At 38.9% G+C, this 22,007-nt stretch overlaps 1 protein-coding gene across 3 annotated transcripts in view; it reads left to right on the top strand.

Annotated features, from left to right (window-relative positions):
* The window catches only part of abcc8 (ATP-binding cassette, sub-family C (CFTR/MRP), member 8), an 80,113-nt gene that overhangs the window by 41,798 nt on the left and 16,308 nt on the right, over positions 1-22,007 (top strand). For all 3 annotated transcript variants that reach the window (XM_028448502.1, XM_028448504.1, XM_028448503.1), the window contains 11 exons: positions 2,902-2,986; positions 3,425-3,505; positions 9,321-9,458; positions 9,937-10,062; positions 10,241-10,337; positions 13,260-13,504; positions 17,689-17,855; positions 18,469-18,696; positions 20,792-20,884; positions 21,050-21,152; positions 21,434-21,547. In XM_028448502.1, the coding sequence (XP_028304303.1) occupies positions 2,902-2,986; positions 3,425-3,505; positions 9,321-9,458; positions 9,937-10,062; positions 10,241-10,337; positions 13,260-13,504; positions 17,689-17,855; positions 18,469-18,696; positions 20,792-20,884; positions 21,050-21,152; positions 21,434-21,547 (1,477 nt within the window). The remainder of the gene's footprint in view (positions 1-2,901; positions 2,987-3,424; positions 3,506-9,320; positions 9,459-9,936; positions 10,063-10,240; positions 10,338-13,259; positions 13,505-17,688; positions 17,856-18,468; positions 18,697-20,791; positions 20,885-21,049; positions 21,153-21,433; positions 21,548-22,007) is intronic.

Genomic DNA, 22,007 nt, shown 5'->3' with positions numbered 1-22,007 from the left:
AAGCATAAACAGGCATATTGTAAACTCCTTTTCCTGCATTAATGAATAATAATTATGTTTGAATAATATGTCAAGGTTTCATTTATGTACTTTGATTTCCTGACAAAGCAATCAGCAGATGCCTCTGACGAAGACTGACAGTTGGCAGTCGAAACATGTCAGGAGATCAAAGAAAATTTCCTGAAAAAAGTTGTCTGAATAAATTAAACCTTAACCTATTATTCAAAAAGATGGCAAAACAAACTTGCTGAAATAATAATTCTATATAGGTGTATACAGGTCATGCAGTGAACCAACTGCAACTGCAAAAATGCTTTTCACACAGGAAAATAACCATAATAATCCACTGAAAAAGAAGAGACACTGATACTGTGCCTCAAACAGTCCACGTAATGCTGTCAACGCCAAGGGCAGGTGGTGCTTCTTCATTTTTATTGAATTGAAATAAAGGATCCAACAAAACACATTATTGTCAAACCTCAGTAAGACTCAACATAATTACAGCCATTAGTTATTGTAAAAATATTTTTTTTTTGTCCATTCCCTAATCAGTAGAGACGGATAAAATGGATAAGATCATCACAAAGTCATAAAAAACATAAGTATTCACACTGTGATGTAGTCAGCCCATCATTCATCGCTGGCTTAAGGGGTTTATGGACGTTGGTGTAAAATGTCGGACAGAAAAGCCAATTTTAAATGACATTTGGAAGAATTTATATGTTTGCCACTGATCTTGTGTCTCTTGGTTTTTAATAATAAACAGGGAATTGCTTTGGAATGGTAGTTTATGCAGTATGTCAAGGTTATGCTTGTTTTAACAAGCCTTGTTATTAGAATCCACCTTTGTAACCTTGGTGTCATCATTCTCGTCATCTCTTTAATAACAGAATGTGCCTTGTTGTCTTGGTGCTGGTGTTAAAATACCAAAGACCACAATGAAAAACCTCATTAGTCAATTTCACAGATAAATATAGAGCGGTGCTTTTCAATTTGAAATTGAATTTGTATTTATTTTGGCAGTTTTCATAAACAAAAAAAGTACAGAACAAACAATTGTCTAATTTATCCACCGAAAGGGTGTAGGTTGAAGCAAAGCTTATGTATATTTACCCCGTCACAACAAAACAAAACAAGGTTCTCTACATAATATCTCACACAAAAAATATTTAACTTATATTACTATTTTCACAATATATTCAATATATATTCTGTGCAAGTTTTATATATACAGTTCATACATTCACATCAAACATATATACATACACACATATACACATGAATGTATATGACATGTACATAATAATAATATTATTATTCTATTTCATATTTACGACACAAATTTCATCAACTAAATTTAGAGTGGCAATATATAAATTAATAAAAACATTTTATTATGTTTAAGTATTTACTAACTTTTCAGGCCAAGCTACAACAAATTGGAGCTGGTCGAGCTCATTTTTCTGCTTAGATGTGTTCAAACAAAGACGTCTGTTGGTGCTTCAGTAACTGCAAATAGTGTCTTAGTTTTTTTTGCTGAAGCTCCTATTGTTGTTGTGCAGTGTCTCCACTAGCTCTTAATGTTAGCACACTGTCATTAATGTTATCCTAACAACATGGTGGCCCTAAAAAGGCTGTTGTTTGGACTGTGTTTGCCTAATGAGCCACTGGGCTCTGTCACTGTGGCAATAAATGAGAAAAACTCATTTTTTTACGTAGTATCTCAATTCGAACTCTGTTTTTATTGGTTAAATACTTAATTATATAAGTTATATAAGTTTAACTTTTATTTTCTTTGTGTCCTTCCTCTCAATCACGTTTCTGTGGAACAAATTCTCATTTTGGAAAAACATTCTCACAAAGTCTGTGGAAAAAGTCTGTAAGTTATGTCAGCTATTCATGTGACTTGAGGGTGGCTATAGATGTTGACTAGAGTGTTTCCCAACCTTTTTTTGTGCCATTTATCATTTATTAAGCTGCTTTTAGTTGTTATGCTGCAAAGTGGAAAAAACTGAACCTTTTTGAACTTTTTAAATCCAAGTTGAATGCACCCTTTTTTACACTGCATATGATTTTTTTAAATAATTTTAATGTTAATTCAAACCCTGTTTAATGTTTAAATGTTTTTATTGATTTTTATGAATCAATGATGAATGTGCTATACAAATACATTTGCCTTGTCCTTTTTGTCATATTTTGAGTACCCATTAGTTAATGTTGTGTAATGTTTATTTGTATTTTAGATTTTGAAATCCAAATTTTGATGTATTTCAAAGTGGGTGCCACAACTTATTACTGTTTGATAAGGAAAATAATATCTGTCTGCATGTAAACATTTGTTCTATGATGTTAGAAATGAAATTGACAAATGTTTCTGTGTACCCCCTGAGATGTGTTCAAGTATCCCTAAAGGTATACATACCCCTGGTTGGGAATCATTGGACAACAGTGCAGATCAGGTCCCGACACAGTGAAAACCTTCCTGCTTCGTGCAGGAAGGCATTCGGAAAGGAATGAACCCGACTCAAGCCCGTCACAGTGAAATCCTTCCTGCATTCGGAAATGTCAAAGCGCACTTTAATCCATTCTGATCCATTGGGGTGACCCCTGTCATGGTTTGGCTCTATCTTTGAAATTGGAAATGGACTTTATGTACCACACACGTAGTCTTAAAGGAAACAACATTAGTAAAGCTGTCAAACTCATATTTCTACTTCTGCGTCCACAGCTTGGGTTAATACTCTTTAATGCATATCTAAATATGACAAATAATCATTAGTGACTTATCTTATGAGTGTCATCCATGACTTCTACAAAGCAGTTTACCTCATGCTTTCCTTCTGACTCATGTTACCTGCTCTACATCCTCATTTGAAATCTATGTCTGTTCCTGAAATGTAGATACAAAACTGTCATCGAGGCTTGCTCTCTGGAGCCCGACATTGACATCCTTCCACAAGGGGACCAGACAGAGATTGGTGAGCGGGTAAGTATTACTGTAGCATTTCGTTTACATTTCATTGCATCCACTGAAGGGCTTCTTACATTGCAGCATCATTTGTCATCATTAGTGTGTGTGTGTGTGTGTGTGTGTGTGTGTGTGTGTGTGTGTGTGTGTGTGTGTGTGTGTGTGTGTGTGTGTGTGTGTGTGTGTGTGTGTGTGTGTGTGTGTGTGTGTGTGTGTGTGTGTGTGTGTGTGTGTGTGTGTGTGTGTGTAGAGTGCAGAGAGCTGCACTGACCTTGTTCAGCCATGTTAGATTTCTGCATGCATTTTGAAAGCAGGGAATCAACCTTTGTCTCCATTGTTATTTCTCTGAGGGCAACAAGAATTGCATTTCTTAGCCTTTATCGTGCTATTCGTTGATCATTGTTATGAAACCTTGTAGTTATCCTTGCTCTCACTCTTTCCTCTGCTCTGCTGCAGGGCATCATTCTATCAGGAGGACAGAAACAGAGAATTAGCGTGGCTAGAGCTTTATACCAGCAGACCAACGTCGTCTTTTTGGTGAGTATTGGCTTCATTCCGTTGGATAAATCTTTAGATTCATTCAGAGATCCCCAACTGGCAGACCGGGGTCCAGGTCCGGACCCCTAGACTTTTTCATCCAGACCTCCAAACATTTTTGTTAAAAAGGACTTAAATTTATAAATTAATTTTTCCCAAAAGTTATTTTTGAACAGGCGTGAGTGAGGGCAGCTATGTCTGTGTCGGTTCCTTTGCAAGAGTCGGGGTCCGGAGAGATCACAAACTTTGGCTTGTACACACATTACTATGAGATACGTGAATGAATTATGGCGTTGTCAAAAATTAGAAAAGTGGACTCTGAAAACCGCATCTTTCCAGATGAGTAGACTGAGGCGTATGCTTTCAATTTTCCTTCATCGAGCTCTACGAGGCCCTTGTGTCTTTTTTTTGTTCGGAGTCTGTTGCTCTTGTTAAAAGTGAAAACATCAAGCGGCATTTCGAGACAAGACACAAAACTTTCAATGAAAATTACCCACCAGGATCAGCCGCGAGGATGAGGAAAATTGGTGAACTGAAAGGACAGTATGAGTGTGCAACACGGGTGATAGCGCAGTCCCTTACAGCACAGCAACGAGCCTATGAGTCAGTCTCAGAAGCATCTGCTTCCACCGTAAACTGTCTGGAGGGATCAGGCTGAACCAGAATTGGGGCAGAACTGAAGCATCTTTTCAACTCTTGAAATGCCTCTTCTGCTTCAGGGGACTAGGCAAATCTAACAGAAGAGGAGGTGAGTTGAGTGAGAGTTGCTGCAACCTGGCTGTAGTCTCTGATGAAGTGCCGGTAGAAATTGGCAAAGCCCAAAATGCGTTGGAGTTGCTTGACGTTAGAGGGTGTCGGCCAACTCTGCACTGCCTTGATCTTAGTTGGATCTGTCTTTACCTGCCCACCTCCAATGATGTAACCCAGGAAACTCACAGAATCCACATGAAACTCGCATTTCTCTACTTTTACATACAGTTTATTTTCCAATAACCTTTGGAGGACTTTGCGGACATGTTGGACGTGCTCCTCCTTGGTTCTAGAGAAAATCAAAAAGTCATCCAGGTACACAAAAACTGAGCGATTCAGAAAGGACATCATTGATCAAGAGTTGAAAGAAAGCTGGAGCATTGGTCAAACTGAAGGGTATTACCAGGTATTTGAAGTGTCCCAGAGGTGTGTTGAAAGCAGTCTTACACTCATCCATCTCTCTGATTTGCAGCAGATGGTAGGTATTCCTTAGGTCCCATTTTGAAAAGATGGTGGTTCCCTGAAGAGGCTCAAAAGCAGAGTTGATAAGAAATAACGGGTACCCTTTCTTCAAAGCTATACTGTTCAGGCCTCAGAAGTCTGTACAGGGGCGCAGTGAGTGATCTCTCTTCTCAACAAAATAAACCCCTACACCAAGTGGGGAGGAGGATGGGCGGATTATACCTGCAGCGAGAGAGTCAGTGATATATCTTTCCATGGCTTCATGTTCAGGTCTAGACAGGGTGTAGAGCCTTGGTCCTTACTAAAAACTTCACTCAAATCAAAAGAGAGAGCCAACAGGCGTGGGAATTGCAGACAAAAGACAATATGACAATAAGAACTCCAACTTGCAACTCTACCCGTTCTCTAGTCCAATTAAGGGTTGTGTAATTTAAGTCAAGGTTGTCCAAGAATAATCAGGATATTAGAGGTGGACATGATGTGGAACCTGATGGTCTCCCGGTGATTTTCTCCAATTAAGAGTTCTACAGGAACAGTTTGGTGGGTCACACAAGTCAACAGCCTTTCGTCCAAAGTGTTAGCATTAAGAGGGGTAGTTAAGGGATCCTTGGTTACACCAGTCTGTAAAGCATGGTTGACATTTAAAAAAAATCATCAGCACCAGAGTCCACAACAGCAGAGAGAGACACATTTTTTCCACCTCAGAGTGAATTGGAACTGCATGTGTGGGACAGGAGATGATTTTGAGTTACTCACCAGTACTCCCACTTCCACTGGTGAGCCCCTCCTTTTGGCCATAGGGGGCAGGTAGCAATGAGATACCCAACCTGGCCACAATACAGGCACTCTCCACCCCTCATACGCCTAAGTCTTTCAGTGGGGGTCAGATGAGCCTTTCCCAATTGCGAGGGTTCTTCCTGAGACGGCATTGTGAGTTCACTGCTTTGGAGGAGATTTCTGGCTGTTGTTGGGAGTGTCCCTAATGCTTACTCTCTCCCTACGTCTTTCCCTGAGACGATTATCAATCTTGATTGACAGAGAAATGAGCGTGTCCAACGAGTTGGTCTCATCTCGAGCAGCCAATTCTTCAAATCCCCATTTAAGCCCTTAAGAAAATCTCCCTGCAGAGACTCATCATTCCACCCTGACTCTGCAGCTATGGTTCTAAATGCCACAGAATATTCTGCTACACTACAGAGGCCTTGGCAAATTTGGAGGAAATGTTTGGAAGCATCCCTACTACGAACAGGATGGTCAAAAACCTTCTTCATCTCCGCAACAAAATCATCATAAGTAGAATTAAGGGTAGGCTGATTCTCCCAAATTGCTGATGCCCACGCTAAAGCATTTCTCCTTAGCAACCACAGAATGTAGCTGATTTTTGATAGGTCAGTGGAATAGGTCAAAGGACGATGCTCAAAAACTATGCTACACTGCATTAAAAAGGCTTTACAAAGGCCTAAATCCCCAGAATAATGCTCAGGCTCAGGGACATTAGCCTCATTGGGTGGGAGGGCTGAGGTAGCTGCAGAGGCTGGCTGGCTAGGTAGGGGCTGGGATGTGGAGTAAACAAACTGTGTGGTGACCTGGTCTTCTCGAATTCCAATGTGAACAACCTGGGAGGACAAACTCTTGAGGGCTTCCATCATGTCTCGAATATATTGATCATGCTGTAATACCAAAGCTCTTTGAGTGGCGATGGAATGGCGAAGGTGGTCTGGGTGCTGAGGTTCATCTGTGTGTGCTCGTTCCATTATGTGGCCAGATTGTAATGTTATGATATCCTCAGGTGGACCCAAGAGCAACACAACAGATGACCAAGAGTTTATTAAATACAGTAAATGAAGGGAGTGAGTCTCAATGTGATGGCAGGCAGGCAGGATACTGGAAGGAAGGATGACAAAAACTGATTACAAAAGGGCATCTGAAAACTAGAGAAGAAAATCTTAGTTTCTAGCCATCTTTCAGAAGGTAATTGTCCTACTAGATACTGCATAGAAAAGCAGACAATCTTCTTCTTTGTTTTGTTTTTTGGCGGGTGGCACCTAGTGTTACTGGTGTATTACCGCCACCTACTATACTGGAGGGTGAACCAGAGAACTATATCCCTTAATCTATATATACAGTATTCTGTATATGAAACTAAATTATTTCCAATTACTCAGTTTCTTTTAAATACTTATATATTTCCCTTCCTCAATGTACAACATACTGTATTCTTGAGATTAAAAAATATTGTACTGTAATACTTTAATTGTTCTTTAAATCTTTCCCTCTGGCTGATATACTTCCAGCAGTGAGACATAACATGTTCTACAGTTTCCTCTAACCCACAATCACAAAGACCTGTTGGATGTTTCCTCATTAAATGCATTGTCTTATTTAAACCATTGTGACTTAACCTTAATCTAGATATACAGTAACTGTTTGCTCTCTGGTACTTCTTCCTGCTGATTCTCTACCTCCCACTTTTTGCTTTATATTATACAAGTGACGACCTTTAGTTCCTTCAACCCAAAATGTTTGACACTCCTCCAATATCTTGGACCGAATTATTGATTTGGCTTCGCTTTTACTCATAGCTACCTCCATTACCTTATTCTGTTTGAGAAAGTTCTTTACTAGAGCGTTTGCCATCTCTTTTCCCTCAATACCTCTATGAGCTGGGATCCACATAAATCTAACTACTGTCCCCCTGTGTTGTAGTCTGAAAAGTGCTTCACAAATCTCATACACCATCTCTGGTCTGTTTTGAGACGACATAGTCTGTAATGACACCAGATACAATAATGAATCTGAACATATTATGACCTTACTTAACTGATTTTGTTCTATCCATTGTAATGCCATTACAATAGCTAACTATTCCACTGTATAAACTGTTAAGTGATCTGATGTTCTTTTATTAATGTTGACAATTAAACTAGGGATACTAAAAGCAAACCCTGTACTTCCTTTCTCTGGTTCCTTGGATCTGTCTGTATATTCTGGAATGTAAGCTTGGGGTACTGATCTCAGCTTTTCAGCAACTAAATCAGCCCAATTTCTTTTCTATGTGCCTTCCTTCATTTTTTCCCGAATACATAAATCTAAAATCACAGGAGGAAATCACCATGGAGGAGTCACTGGATAAGGTACTGCAAGAGAATATCTTTCCCTATGCAGTTTCATTTCCTTAGCCGTCTTACTAACTGTCCCTACATAACATTCCCACTTTATTGCTCTGCTCTCCCAACATGGCCTAAGGGCCTTCACTGTTGGATGCTCATCTCTTTGTCCACGTAAACTTACCCATTAATTTAACACCAACTGCTTGTATCTCAGGTGTAATGGTACTTCTCCCAGACTTAACAGCTCCACAGCATAATCTTAATGCTCGATTTTGAATTACATCTAGCTTTGGATGCTGATCTGTACACTATGCTTCCATAGTCAATCATCAATCTTATTGGTGAAACATATACAGTTTATATTCCACAGCGCACTCCTACTCGCTTCCCATCCAGACCCGGTCAGACATCACATTACATTTAAAACCATTTTACTTTTTTGAATTTATTTTATTGATATGATCACTCCAGGTCAGCTTTGAATCAAACAAAAGCAGACAATCTGGTAGCTGGTGGAGAAAAAGCCAGGGGTTCTTGTTGGTAGTGTTGATTGCAGATGGGAAGCAGCTGAAGAACCAGGTTGAATAGACCTTTTTCACACTTCCGCATTTTAAACCGGAAATGGTGTGCAACAACTTCCTGTGGCTATAGCTTTAGTGTTAGACAGTGACAAAAATGTTCATTCTCGGCGTGGTTGCTCTTGTTCTGTTCCTGGTTGCTCTAGGCAGTGGCAGTGGATATAAGCAGTTAGGAGGGATGAGGGTCCGGAATCTGTATTCTACACTACACCGGCACTTCATTCAGGATGATTTTGTCACCACCGTAGAGCGGGTCTGCCTTAGAGAGGGCTCAGAAGCGGCAGCTTGTCCTCTCACAGCAAGCTAGCCAGGCTAAAGTTATGGAGCTGCTATGGCACATCCACCCACAGGTAGATAAGACAAACACATATCAGAATGTTCAAATATAATGTAAAGGTATATAACATGCCTCTCTTTAAACATTCCAAATATTTTAGCAGACTAAATTAGGTTTCTTTATTACAATGTTTATACTTCATATGTTGTAGATAGCAGTTAGTTCACAAAGCTACTTCTTTTCTTATCTTGATAGCTGTGGATGAAAAAGCTGGCAAGTTGAGCAACGCTGTTGAAAAAATAAGAGCCATAACAGGAAGTTACTCTGCACCAGGAGAAAAAGGTGTGAAAAAGGTCTATTGGGGCTGGAACCAGGAAGAGGTGGGCGGTCCACAAGATGATGGGCCACACCCCACAGGCACCAACATGCAGGGGAAGAGAAACAGGGAAACAGAAAAGGTGCCAGGGCTATAACACAGCTACCACATTCAACATGAAATAGAAAGGCTATACACAGTTGCAGATGTTAGTAGAAGTATCAAACCTATAATCAAGATAAGCGCTTTGATGGCCAGCTTATAATAATATAATAATATTGATAATTATTTGCTCAGGTTTTTAAAATACTTTTGTTGGTAGGATGATCCGTTTTCTGCCCTGGACATCCATCTGAGTGACCATCTGATGCAGGACGGCATCATGAAGCTCCTGAGAGAAGAGAAGAGGACGGTGGTGTTGGTCACACACAAGCTTCAGTATCTCCCACACGCAGACTGGGTACGATGATGACGCACGTGTGTGTGACTGTGTGTGTGTGTAAGAAATGTTTTATTTACAGAGCTTTAAAGCTTGTATCTGTACCAGTATTGATAAGAAGCCCATTTATAGTGTTTGTATATTCATGGTTAAATATTTACTTAGACCAGAGAGCATCAACCACTGTGCCATAAATTATGTTTTTTCACTTACTGGTTCAAATACGTGGGCAGTGAATGTACGAGTGCATTTGTTTCTAAACAAAGCTATCGACTCTTTAAAGTAGCTTCATTACTCCTCCAACAAAAAGGTTTCAGTTAGTAGCAATTGTAATTGTTTGGTGGTATTTTTTATTATCAGGTGTACCATGGCTAGTAGATGCTTGATAAACACAAGGGAAAGAAAAGGAAAACCTTAATCACACAAAGACAGTCTATTTTAATCCTCTGTGACTGAATCCTGCTTTGATTTGTTTCCTTGACTTCTGTTTGTTTTTCAGATTATTGCCATGAAGGATGGAACCATTCAGACTGAAGGGACTCTGAAGGACATTCAAAACTCTCAACCTGAACTCTTTAAGCAGTGGAAAACATTGATGCACAGACAAGATCAGGATTTTGAATCGGTATATAAAAGCTAACCTTTGTTCAATCTTTTATTATTCTTAGAAGAAGCTTGATAGCTTTTGGGTTGTTTGACTGAACTCAGAATTAAGGACACTTTTAAGCCTCGTTTAATGAGTCTTGCCCTGATAAAAAAAAAAAAAAAAAAAATGCTGTCTCTTCTCCTTAATTCTTGATCAGGATACGGTAAACACAAGCATGACAGATCTGGAGAGGAAGAACCTGAGGAGAGCAATGTACTCCCGAGAAGCCGCCAGAACTGAAGAAGATGAAGAAGGTGAGATTTCCAGGTAGTAACAATGATTGATAAATACTTAGACCTTGATGTTGAATGTTTACACATACTGGTCATGATTTTTATTTTCCTGTTTAGTCTGTTTGCCAAAGAGAAAGACTTTTGACCTAATTTTTGGATTCGCTTTTCGACCAAAATCTAAAAGAATATTATCTGAATGTAACAAGGGGTTAAACCTAAAACTAAGATGCTTTGCCAAGGACACATTTAGTGCAGCAGACTTGGGATAAAGCTTTGTTTGTTAACTATACTTTTGTCTGCATTTGTGGTCATAGGTTAAGATTACATGTAGTGCAATCTTTTCATAACAACTATGCATGTATCAAAGTGAAGTCAAAGTCAGCTTTATTGTTGAATCCACTACATGTAGAAGACATGTAGAGAATCGAAATTACAATATGCATGTTTTATTCTTGAAAAAAAATGTAATACAATATATTCACCAGCCACCCCTAAGGATGGCTAAGCTTGACTTTATTAGGGAGAAAGATATGAAAAGAGAGGGCAGTGTTACACCTGATTGAGGAAGTATAAATACGAGGGTAAAGGGGTTAGCGTGCTGTCTGTAAAAAGTGATGCTGCTATTGTGTAGAGGAGTGAAGTTTGCTTTGACATATGTAGAGATAATATTTGGGTAAAAATTTCCCAATGCTTAGACACTATGAAGATAAGAGTGAACAGAGGGAGTGAGTGTGTGCTTTAAAGTGTAACAGAGCTATTGTTGGAAGCAAACATTTCAAAGTTATGTCACAACGTAAGCTATCCCAAAGGTCGCCAGAACAAAACAAAAAACTCCATAAAATTGCTCGTAAAAACTAAAATAATGAAAACATTCTGTATTTTGCCCATCTGTAGCTACTTTTGAAGTAGGGCCAAGTTAGTTTGACATGGTGGGACATGTTAAATTAGTTAATTGTAATTGCACAGCTGTGTGATAAATTTAACTTTTTCGTTGAATGTGTTTCTGTTTCTTTTCTTCTCTTTTCAAAGAGAACAATGAACCTGATGCTTCACTGCTGTGTTTAACCTGTGTTCAATGTGTGATTGTAGTATTGAAACCTCAGTGGCTGTACTTTTCATGCGTGCTCTGTGTTGTCTCGTGCATTGGTGACACCCTGGGCTGGACTTGTGCGCTGGCTTCAGCACTTGGTGCTGCCCTCGTGTTCCATCAAGCAGGTGTGACCTGAAAGCATGGTTTGAAGACAATACAGAGACAACCAAAAGTATTCAGACATGTTCGTGGCATCGTGAAGCTGCAGATGTCTCAACCTTTTCCATCATTTGTAAAAAAAAACTGATCATTCATTACGTTATTTTTCTGTATCTCATCTGTACTTCAAACAATTGCCTCTCCTGCTGTTGGAAATTGACTTTTCTCCATGCTTGACTGTGGATAAACATAGCTGTGAAGCAGTCGTTATTTGTCTTTCTCTTTTCCTTCTCCCCTTTCCCTCTTTACCCAGCATGTGTGAACCCTTTAGACGCCCACATACAAGCTCATGCTCCATTTCATGCTGCACGTTGTGATGCATTGTTTTTTTCATTCCTGGGGGCTGAGGTCATTCATTATAACGCTTCACTGTAATCATTGAAAAGCACAGCAGTCTGTTGAATGATTCGCCTGCTGTTTGTATATATATGCGTAGACGGCAGTATACACTTCATTTTTATATATAGTGTATTGTAGGTGCAGAGAGCAAACATGGCATATGTGACTGACTAAAGGAAGATACAATGTAGAAAGTGAAATGGAAAATAAGCCCAGTTAGCCCACGCATCATTTGTAAATGAGTTACAGTGCCGTAAAAATCTATTTGTCCCGTTCCTTATTTCTGATTATTTTGAATATTTATCACACTAAAATATTCTGTATTATAAAAAACAATTTTAATATTTGACAAAGACAACACAAGTAAATTAAAAAAGCAGTTTCTAAATTTTTTAATTTATTATGGCTGGAAAAATCCATTGTCATTTGACAATGCTGCACAACAAAAGACACTTGAGCTTTGAGGCACAAACTGATGGCTGGACATTCACCTTCAGGGTTTTGTAGTAGATGGCACAATTCATTGTTTTACTAATCACAGCAAGTCGTCCAGATCCTCAAGCAGTGAAGCAGCCCCAGATAATAACTCTGCCACCACCAACCATGCTTGACTGTTGATAAGATGTTCTTTTACGATATGATGTTTTTACACCAGACGTAAGGAGCTAAAGAGCTTTCAAAAAGTTACATTTTTGTCTCTTTGGCCCACAGAATATTTCTCCAAAGGCCTTGGCTGTTCATCAAGATGTTTCTTGGCTAATCTGAGACGAGCCTCTGTGTTATTTTTTGTCAGCTGTGGTTTTCACCTTGGAACTCTCCCATGTACACCATTTTTGCCCAGTGTCTTTCTTGTGGTTGAGTCCTAACACTGAACTAAACTTAGGCCAGTGAGGCCTGCAGTTTTTTGGATGACATTCTGGCATCATTTGTGACCTCCAGGATAAGTTGTCATTGCACTTTTGGTTGGTCGACCACTCTTCAGATGGTTCACCATTGTTCCCAGTTTACTCCATTTGTGATTAATGGCTCTAAATGTGGTTCGCTGTAATGACAAGCTGGTATGACCAACAATGAGGGGGTAATTACTTTTTCACATCGAGTCAGATGGGTTTGGATCCCTCCCCCACTCCCTCCTTAATGAATAAAATCATCATTTAGAAACTACATTTTGGATTGACATGGGTTGTCTTTGTCAGATTTTGAAATTGGTTTAATGATTCAAAACAAAATAAGTATGATTAACATGCAAAATAATCAGGAATTGGGAAAAGGGCCAATAGTTTTTCATGAAACTGTATATATTAAAAAAGTACATTCCTCCGTCACCATTTAAACCCACTCTCTTTTCATCCCAGAGGAGTCTTTGGAGAGCGACGATGATGATAACCTGTCCCAGGTTATGCGTCAGCGAGCCACCATCCCTTGGCGCTCGTGCAGCACTTACCTGTCCTCTGCTGGCTTCTTTCTCCTCTGCCTGCTGCTGCTGTCGCAGCTCTTCAAACACTCCCTCATGGTTGCCATTGACTACTGGCTGGCACACTGGACATCTCACGTGATTGCTGCACAGATTAATGCCCGCACTCACAACTGCACCGTTCAGGTGAGGACTGACCACTTTGATTTAAATGATGGGAGGAGCAAAATAAAATCCAGCTGTCAAATGTTTTCTTTTTGGGTCATCAGTTCACTAGTTGTCCAATTTACCATACTGTCTACATCAGGGGTGTCCAACTAATTTTACTCATGGGCCAAATATGGAGCAGTTTGATCTCAAGTGGATCGAAAATGGATCGTAATTTTTACATTACTGTGCCCTAGTTTGCACTTCCACATGTAAATGATCTATACAGTATGTTAAGTAAAGGCACCGATAATATCCAAGCAATAAATGACAGGTATCAGTTCCTGAAGGATCCTAACTTCTACATTTTCTGATTTTGTGTGATTATTTGATGAATTGCAGGATAAAAATTAATTTTTAAAAAATTGATAGTTCTTTTTACCATGCAATTAAAAAAATGACTGTAGTCGTGTAATAAGAGCAAAAGAAAACAGCCCTGCAAATATTGTGGAGTTTCATTAAATTTGTGTATTTTGAGGGACTGATATCTATAACTGAATTTTCTTGATAATTTACACAGTAATTATTGTTTTTTGTCTCATTTTTTACTTTTTCCTGTGGGCCACATTGGATGCTCTAAAGCAGGGGTTCTCAACTGGTCTCACGCAGGGACACACATTTTGCCTTGGTCATTAAATCGTGAACCACTTTTTTTTTTTTTGAGAATTCAACCAACCAAATTTAGTTTTTCAAAAATAGCTGTTGAAAATATACATGTAATCTTTTTAAAAGCATAAATCTATGTGTTTTCCTGTGCAACATGCATTTCACAGCATGCCTGTCAAAAGAAAAGTTTCTTTTAAAATAAAAGACAAGTCCAACATGAGACATTAAGTAAGCTATTTATTTATTTTTGACCAGCTGTCCGTGACCCACCTAGTACAGGTCCGTAACCCACTTTTCGGTCCCGACCCACCAGTTGAGAATCACTGCTCTAAAGGACACATGTGGTCTACATTATTTTCTGCTACCTTCAAAAAGGAAGTTATTTGCTGATTAAAACAGTTGAGATCACATGCATACAGATGACTTTAATAGCTTTGTGGTCTCACTTCTATTCACATCATCAGGTATTTTCACACATTCACAAACACTCACCAAACGCATCCTTCCCCAGATTGAGTTATTTGTTTTGGGGGTTTCCATGTGGCGTCAGGGTTTTATTCTGGGCTCTTGAGCACATGATCCATTTCAAACTGCTAATCCTGAAATGAGAAGGCAACTAGAGTGGCTCATACACTCTATGTGTAAAGTATTACACTGCAATGCTTTTCCTTTGATTGATCACATGAAAAGTGATTGAAGGGTTACACAAAAAGAGCTTAATTTTTTATAAAACATTTGACTCAATGCATATCAGAGCAAGACCCAGATGTTGGATCAGATGTGAGGACTTGTTTTAAAACAAAGTAAATATGTTGTTTCCCTCTGGGTTGAAAACAGGTGAAATTACTGCTGAATGTAGTTGGTGATTCTCTAAAAATGATCTCTAATTTCCTCTGAAAGTATTTTCAAACCTTATTTGGCTTCTGCTACTTTCTTTGTTGTTGTAAAGCCTCTTGGTCAGAAAGTTGAAATATATCAAGACCCGTGGCGTGTTTAAATGACTCAGTGAGTCCTGCATCAATTCAATAGACAGTCATTGCTAACAGTGATGATAAGATAATGGCTCAGATGTAGCTAACGCCTCTCATGACGTCCCAAAGAATCTGACCATCATTCGAGGGCTTTGGCAGAGATGTTCACACTCAGAGGTCACATTGGCTGTCTTCCTCCTCCATGGAAGCTAAATAAAGTCCTATCATGAGGTGTGAGTGTGTTGTGTCTGTGCGTGTCTTAAACACATCCTTTTGGTATCGTGTTTCTCTAATCTACTGTGAAGAGTATCTACTCGTCCTCCGACGTTCTGCACATCAAACACACACTGATAGTTTTAGAGAACACGCTGTGATCTAATGACACTGGGACACGTTTCAAAGCCCCCACTGCTGAGACACAGACACACACTGATCAGAAATAACACGACTACTTTCAGATGAACAGGGGTAGAAAGACTACAGAAAAAAATCTACTTAAGTAAAAATACTATTACTGTGATTAATTTTTACTTAAGTAGAAATAAAGATTCTGGTCTAAAAATCTAGTAGTAGTAGTAGTAAGTAGATTACTTAAAATGTACTGAGAGTAAAAGTTACTTTGGGAAGAATGTCAATTCCATGAGGTAAGTGCTTGTGTCAATACTGTACATCCAATGTGTCAGAGCATCCAATAAAACATTTTCCAGTAAGAAAACAATTCCTGTCTTTAGGAATCTCTGAAAGCAAGAAATGTGTACAGTATGTTATATAAAGTCTATAAAACAATCTAGGTAGAATGTCAAAAACTGTGTATGCATTTAAAACAAACTGTCTAATGAACAGATTCCATTGATTCAAAAAATGCTTAATGAAATTATGAAAGGTAATAGTGCTTGTGTCAGTGCAGTACATTTTCAAGTAACAGAACCATTCTTCAGGGGCCTCATTTATAAACTCTGCGTACGTAAAGAAAAAAAGAAGAAAGCGTACGCCACTTATTAGCAATGTTTGGGACTTATAAAATAAAAGCCTGGCGAGATAATGTGCGCACCTCCACGGCAGATCTGACCCTGGCGTACGCGTAAAATCATGAGAAATGGGAAACTCCGCCCCCAACAGGAGAAGGATGAAATTAATGACAGCTCTGTGAAATTGATACGTTTCTGTGAAATAATTGAACATTGCACATTTCACAACACATATTAAATATGAAGATGTATTTGCAAAAACAAAGGAGGAAAACATTATATTGACGCCCCAGAGTGACGTGCGCGCACCTACAAATACAGTTTTATATTAATAATAAACTTAATCTGAAAGATAATCTGATGTAGCTAGTTTTGGTGGGAAACCTTGTAGATTGTTGACAATAGGGCTTCATTGACACAAATCAGTCTAAGTTGCAACATTTCAGGGTTTTGCTCAGTTTGTAAACTTAATGACAATGCACTATCTGGTTGTTGAGCTCGACTCCTGCATGGCAAACACTTTTAGTTGCAACACAAAAGCAATTTGAGGGTGTGTTTGTGAGGGAGGGATGAAAAAAATAGATGCAGCACTGATAAAGAACCAATTACTGCCAAAATAAGAAAAGCTAATTCCCTTTTGAACCAGTTTGTCTGTTGTGTAGTGCCCCATTAAAGCTAGAGATGAACACCAGCAGAAATTGAATGTACTGCATAAATAAGTTTAGAGTTCACTTTGACAAAAAAGTTATGTAATCCAAAATGGCAACCAAGTATAACGTCATTATGTTCATCGGATGTAGTACCATTTTCACTATAAAATGACCTTTAAAAAATAGAATTGTTTCCTGGAAAAAAGATGAAACTCTGGTGACTAAAGGGTTAACTGCATTTGACATTTAATGGTATTGAATTGAAAAAGCAACTGTTTCCTTCTCTTTAAACCAGTGGTTCTCAACATTTTCAGCCCGTGACCCTCAAAATAAAGGTATAATTTAAAACGTAGGAACAATTAGTGTAAACTGGCAAATAATGGGTATGACAAATTGTGAATGTGGTTAATTTGGGAAAAATAAACGTGAATTAGGGTGAAAAGAGGTTAAAAGTGACAATGGGTCAACATATGTTTATAAGTGTCATGAAAGTGGAAAAAAAATTGCAGAAAAGGCATGAAATTTTATGGAGAAGTGAAAGAAATGGGAGTAATGTAGCAAAAATGCATTAAAAGGAGCAAAAATGTGGCAAGAAAAAGTGATGAAAATAGGGTAAAATGTGGCAAGTTTGGTGTACTTTCAGAAAAAGGGTACAAAAAAAAAAATAAGCAAAAATTGGTTTAAATTGTTGATAAAATATTCTTTTATTCTTTGAAGGCATCTGGCGACCCGCTCCCAGTGTTTTGCGACCCCAAATGGGGTCCTGACCCCAAGGTTGAAAACCCCTGCTTTAAACATACATTGCTAAACTGACAACAGAACACTTTGCTGCAGAAAAAAAGAATAATCAGTGATGGCGAGTGGTTTCTTTGCTGTTTGTTGTTGTTTAAATATTGCTAGAATATGCAGAGATCATCCTTTCCCAGTGTTGGAGGCTTTTATCCAGTTTATCTCTGAATGTGTTGCAGGACTGCGGCTTCAGTCACTCCTGGTATCTGTCAGTGTTCAGCGTCCTGTGCTGCCTTGGCATCATCCTCTGTCTCGCCACCTCCGTCGCTGTGGAATGGACCGGCCTCAAAGTAGCCAAAGAGCTCCACTTTAATCTGCTCAACAAGATCATCCTGGCACCCATGAGGTGCTTGCTCTTTGTGCGTCTGCCTCCTGAAGTGTGAATAAAGGAGGAGATGCTGATTCATTGTGTGTGCACATATACTAAAAGAAATCACTTATAGGAGGAAGCACAGTAGAGAGCTCCGTTTCTCACCTCATTACTCAGAGCACCATCTGCTAACTTCAACCAAAACCCTGGAGACATCGCTTAAGTAAAAACACACACATATGCACACAAGCATGCACATGTGGATGGACTGTATATAGACACACACACACACACATTCACACACACACACACACATTCACACACACACACACAGCTGAGTAAACAGATAAGATTCACATGAAAGGTTAAAAGTAAACGTACTGGTCAGTCTTTACATCTCAGCAAATGTATATAAATAACACCTTTGCACTGTGCAAATACATCATATTTCAGAGGTTTCTGATCATCTGATTGATCTGATACAATTAAAGCCTTCAAAAGTACATTATTGATTTGATTATACGTGAACTTTTTAATGTCAAAGCTAAAATATCAATTAGAAATGGCAAAAATACATTTTGAGAATCTATATTTAAATTAAGGAAATGTCTTGGTCAATACAAATGATTTTCCTCCTTCGTCCCTCCAGGCTTTTTGAAACAACGCCACTCGGCAGCATCCTCAACAGGTTTTCCACTGATACCAACACAATAGACCAGCACATTCCCACTACCCTGGAGTGCCTCTCTCGCTCCACCCTGCTGTGCTTCTCTGCCCTGGGGGTCATATCATACGTGACCCCCGTCTTCCTCATTGCCCTCCTGCCTCTGGCTGTCACCTGCTACTTCATCCAGAAGTACTTCCGTGTGGCTTCCAGGTACGTTGGACACGGTGCAGGGACATCGGGTCATAGAATGGGTTCAGTGCAGGTTATAATCACTGTGTTGACTTAGTTCTTGTCATTTAAATCTCAAATCTGACACAATATGTATACTTTATTAATAGAGATGGTAATATTTTTATTGTACATGTGCAGTCTGATGCTTTTCCTCCTTCATCCTATTCCTAACATTTTTGACATGATTCAGACTTAGTTGCTAATATAGCATTACTAAAGACATGACTGTCTGGTGACTCAGTGACCACATGCAGGCCATGGTCAAATATTCTGTTGCCCCCCTTAAAGTAAATGCACAAAATGACTCCAAAAATACACAAAAGGACAACAAAACTATACAGGATAACTCCCAAAACCTACAAAAAGACAGCAAAAATACACTCAATCACTATAGGAACACCCAAAAAAACAAAACAACAACAAATAAATTACTCCTTAATTCAAAACAATAACAAAAATATACAATATGACTCCAAATACACACAAAAGGACAACAAAACGTTACACGTTGATTCCAAAAAACTACAAAAGAACAGCAAAAACACACAAAGTCCCTCTAAAACCCAACAAAAATTACTTTTAAAAACACAAAACAACAAATATACAATGGGCCTATGTTACAAAGCTAGATTACCTCTTATCGCGTTAACTTCCAGGATTTAATCAGCGTGTGCTGGACTACAAAGCTTGCTAATGTCTTACGGAGCTAAATCCCCATGGACACTTAGGCTGAACGACTAGCCTGGTCAGGTTTTACTCTGGCTAGGATCTAAGTGAGGGCTAAAGTCCCGCCTCCTGACCAATCAGTTCTCTTACAAAGCGAGCTGTCCAATAAAAGGTGATGTGTGAACATGTTACTGTGTAGATCTGATCTGACGCTGACAGGAGAGATAATATTTAGACATCGACGCAATCTTTTCATTTACCGATGACATCATTTAGGAAAGATATAGATTTATATCTGATGGACTGATCTATAGTCAGCTGATGAAGCCTGTGTCTTTGTATGGAGCACGTGTCAATAATTAATTCATTCTTTCATTAATAAGCTATAGCGAGGCTGACAGCATCAGCAGGGACATACTACAGACTGTGAAACAATGTGCTCTCGTCCCAGTGTGTGTGTGATAAATAGGTTTACTTGAATAGATAAACATGTGTGCTGTAATAAAGTGAAACTGAGCGCTGTCCGTTTATCATCTAATGTATTAATATCATAAATAATCTCATGCTTTTACACATTATCAGTGTCAACAGCTTCCTGTCTGGGTTCTTTCATTCCTGCCTTTTCTGTAACAACAGTGTTGTTTTTGGTCTGAATTATGGATTTTAATTATTCATCATTTTAAACATAAGCAACACCTGGTCTGGACCAAGTTATGAAGTGGATCAGATCTGAGTGAGTATAAAAGCTCCGCCTCCTGGTGTGCTGCACTAACACTGTTGCTCTTTGCTGTCATCATGGATTTAAATGAATTATATTTGTTTAAGATCATAAGCTGTTCCTCCATTGTAAAGACGCTCGCTCTGCCAGGTTCTCCATTGATTGGTCAGACGCTGCAGTCTCCACCCCTTTTATGTGAACATACCGAGGCTGAAAACACTTGGCTTAAATTAGCATAAGTCATAAGACAGCTTCTCTCTGACAGGGAATGTTTGGTTAGTTGAAGCCCGCTAACGGAGATTAATCCAGGATATAATTATCTAGATTAGTAGTACAGGCCCTAAAAGCTCAGATAAATAACTCTTAAAAACACAAAATGACAACAAATATACACAAAATCACACTCACTCAAAACAATAAGAAAAATGTAAAATATGACTCTAAAAACACACAAAAGGACAGAAAAATACACTTCAGTACAACAAAAAACACAAACTGATGACGCAAATTATTCCAAAAACAAATAGAAAAACACACACAAGCCTTTGTTATTTTAGCATTCATGCTTAGATTGGTCATTATTCTAAATTCTGACATGAATGTTGATAATGTAGCCCTCAGATTAAGCAGTCACCCCCCCCCCCCACCCCCCACTGTGATTGTTGCCCATCTCTGCCCTCCTCTGATTAGGGACCTGCAACAACTGGAGGACAGCACCCAACTCCCCTTACTCTCCCATTTCTCTGAGACCGTTGAAGGACTCACCACAATAAGGGCTCTCAGGTGATCACTCACACACTTTTTGTTTTAAAAATTATTCCTATTAAATGACGTTGCTAGCATATTTTTGTAAATGTCCATCTTCTGGATATTTTTGATTAAGCTTTAAAGCTAAATTTGACATTTGAGTACCACTGAAAGATGAATGAAATAATTTTCTAATGGCAGGTATGAGCCCAGGTTCAGACAGAGGCTGCTGCAGTTCACTGACGCCAACAACATTGCATCTCTCTTCCTGACGGCAGCCAACCGCTGGCTGGAGGTCCGCATGGTAATAAAATCAGTTGGCTTTGCAATATCTCTGACTCATGTTTGTGTAGGTGTTGCAGGATAGCTGCTCCTCTGTTAAGATGGTAAAATAGGGAGTTTTTCCTCTTTTTTTAACATCATTTAACATTATTATCTGTACCTACTGAATAAATACAGTTTCTCACATTTCACTACAGCAAGAATAATAACTTAACATGGTCATCTGTTTTTTTGTATGTTTTTTTTTTTTTTAATCTCAATCATTGATAATTACGTATTAAATGGACGCCTGTCTTTCTGCAGGAATACATTGGAGCCTGTGTGGTGTTGGTGGCTGCTGTTGCCTCCATTACAAACTCCCTCTACAACCAGCTGTCCACTGGTCTGGTGGGGCTGGGTCTGACGTATGCCCTCATGGTGAGGCACAAAGTAACTTTTAATAGAGTGTTTATTTAACAACAACACATGCCCAAGCCTCATAATCCACTGGTTTGTTTTGTGGCAAATGTAGGGAGCAATTTTTTGATTCAAAATGTCCTCAATTTCTGTCTCAGAGTTTACTGTTTCATTGTCTTTCCTAATGTAGATGACCTTACTGGCTTTTAAACTTCCCATAATCATACTAAACATGATATATGTGGTCAATCAAGTCAACTATGCAAGATTACGATGCGGGAAGTTTGTCATTCGCTGCCACCCCTTTTATGGGAAAAATACCATGGAAATGTGTGATATGGTCCCAAAACTTGAGGATTTAGTTAAATCATCCTCAAGTTTTTGACAAAATTCCACACAGCTGTATGATTAATAGCAGATAAATGCGTGATATTGACCCAAAACATTATTGTGAGATATTTCCGTGTAATATTGGTGCCTG

The sequence above is a fragment of the Gouania willdenowi genome, chromosome 6 (genome assembly GCF_900634775.1).
Source record: "Gouania willdenowi chromosome 6, fGouWil2.1, whole genome shotgun sequence".
NCBI lineage: Eukaryota > Metazoa > Chordata > Actinopteri > Blenniiformes > Gobiesocidae > Gouania > Gouania willdenowi.
Note: the sequence above shows the minus strand (reverse complement) of the source record. Positions and strands in the feature narration are given on the sequence as shown.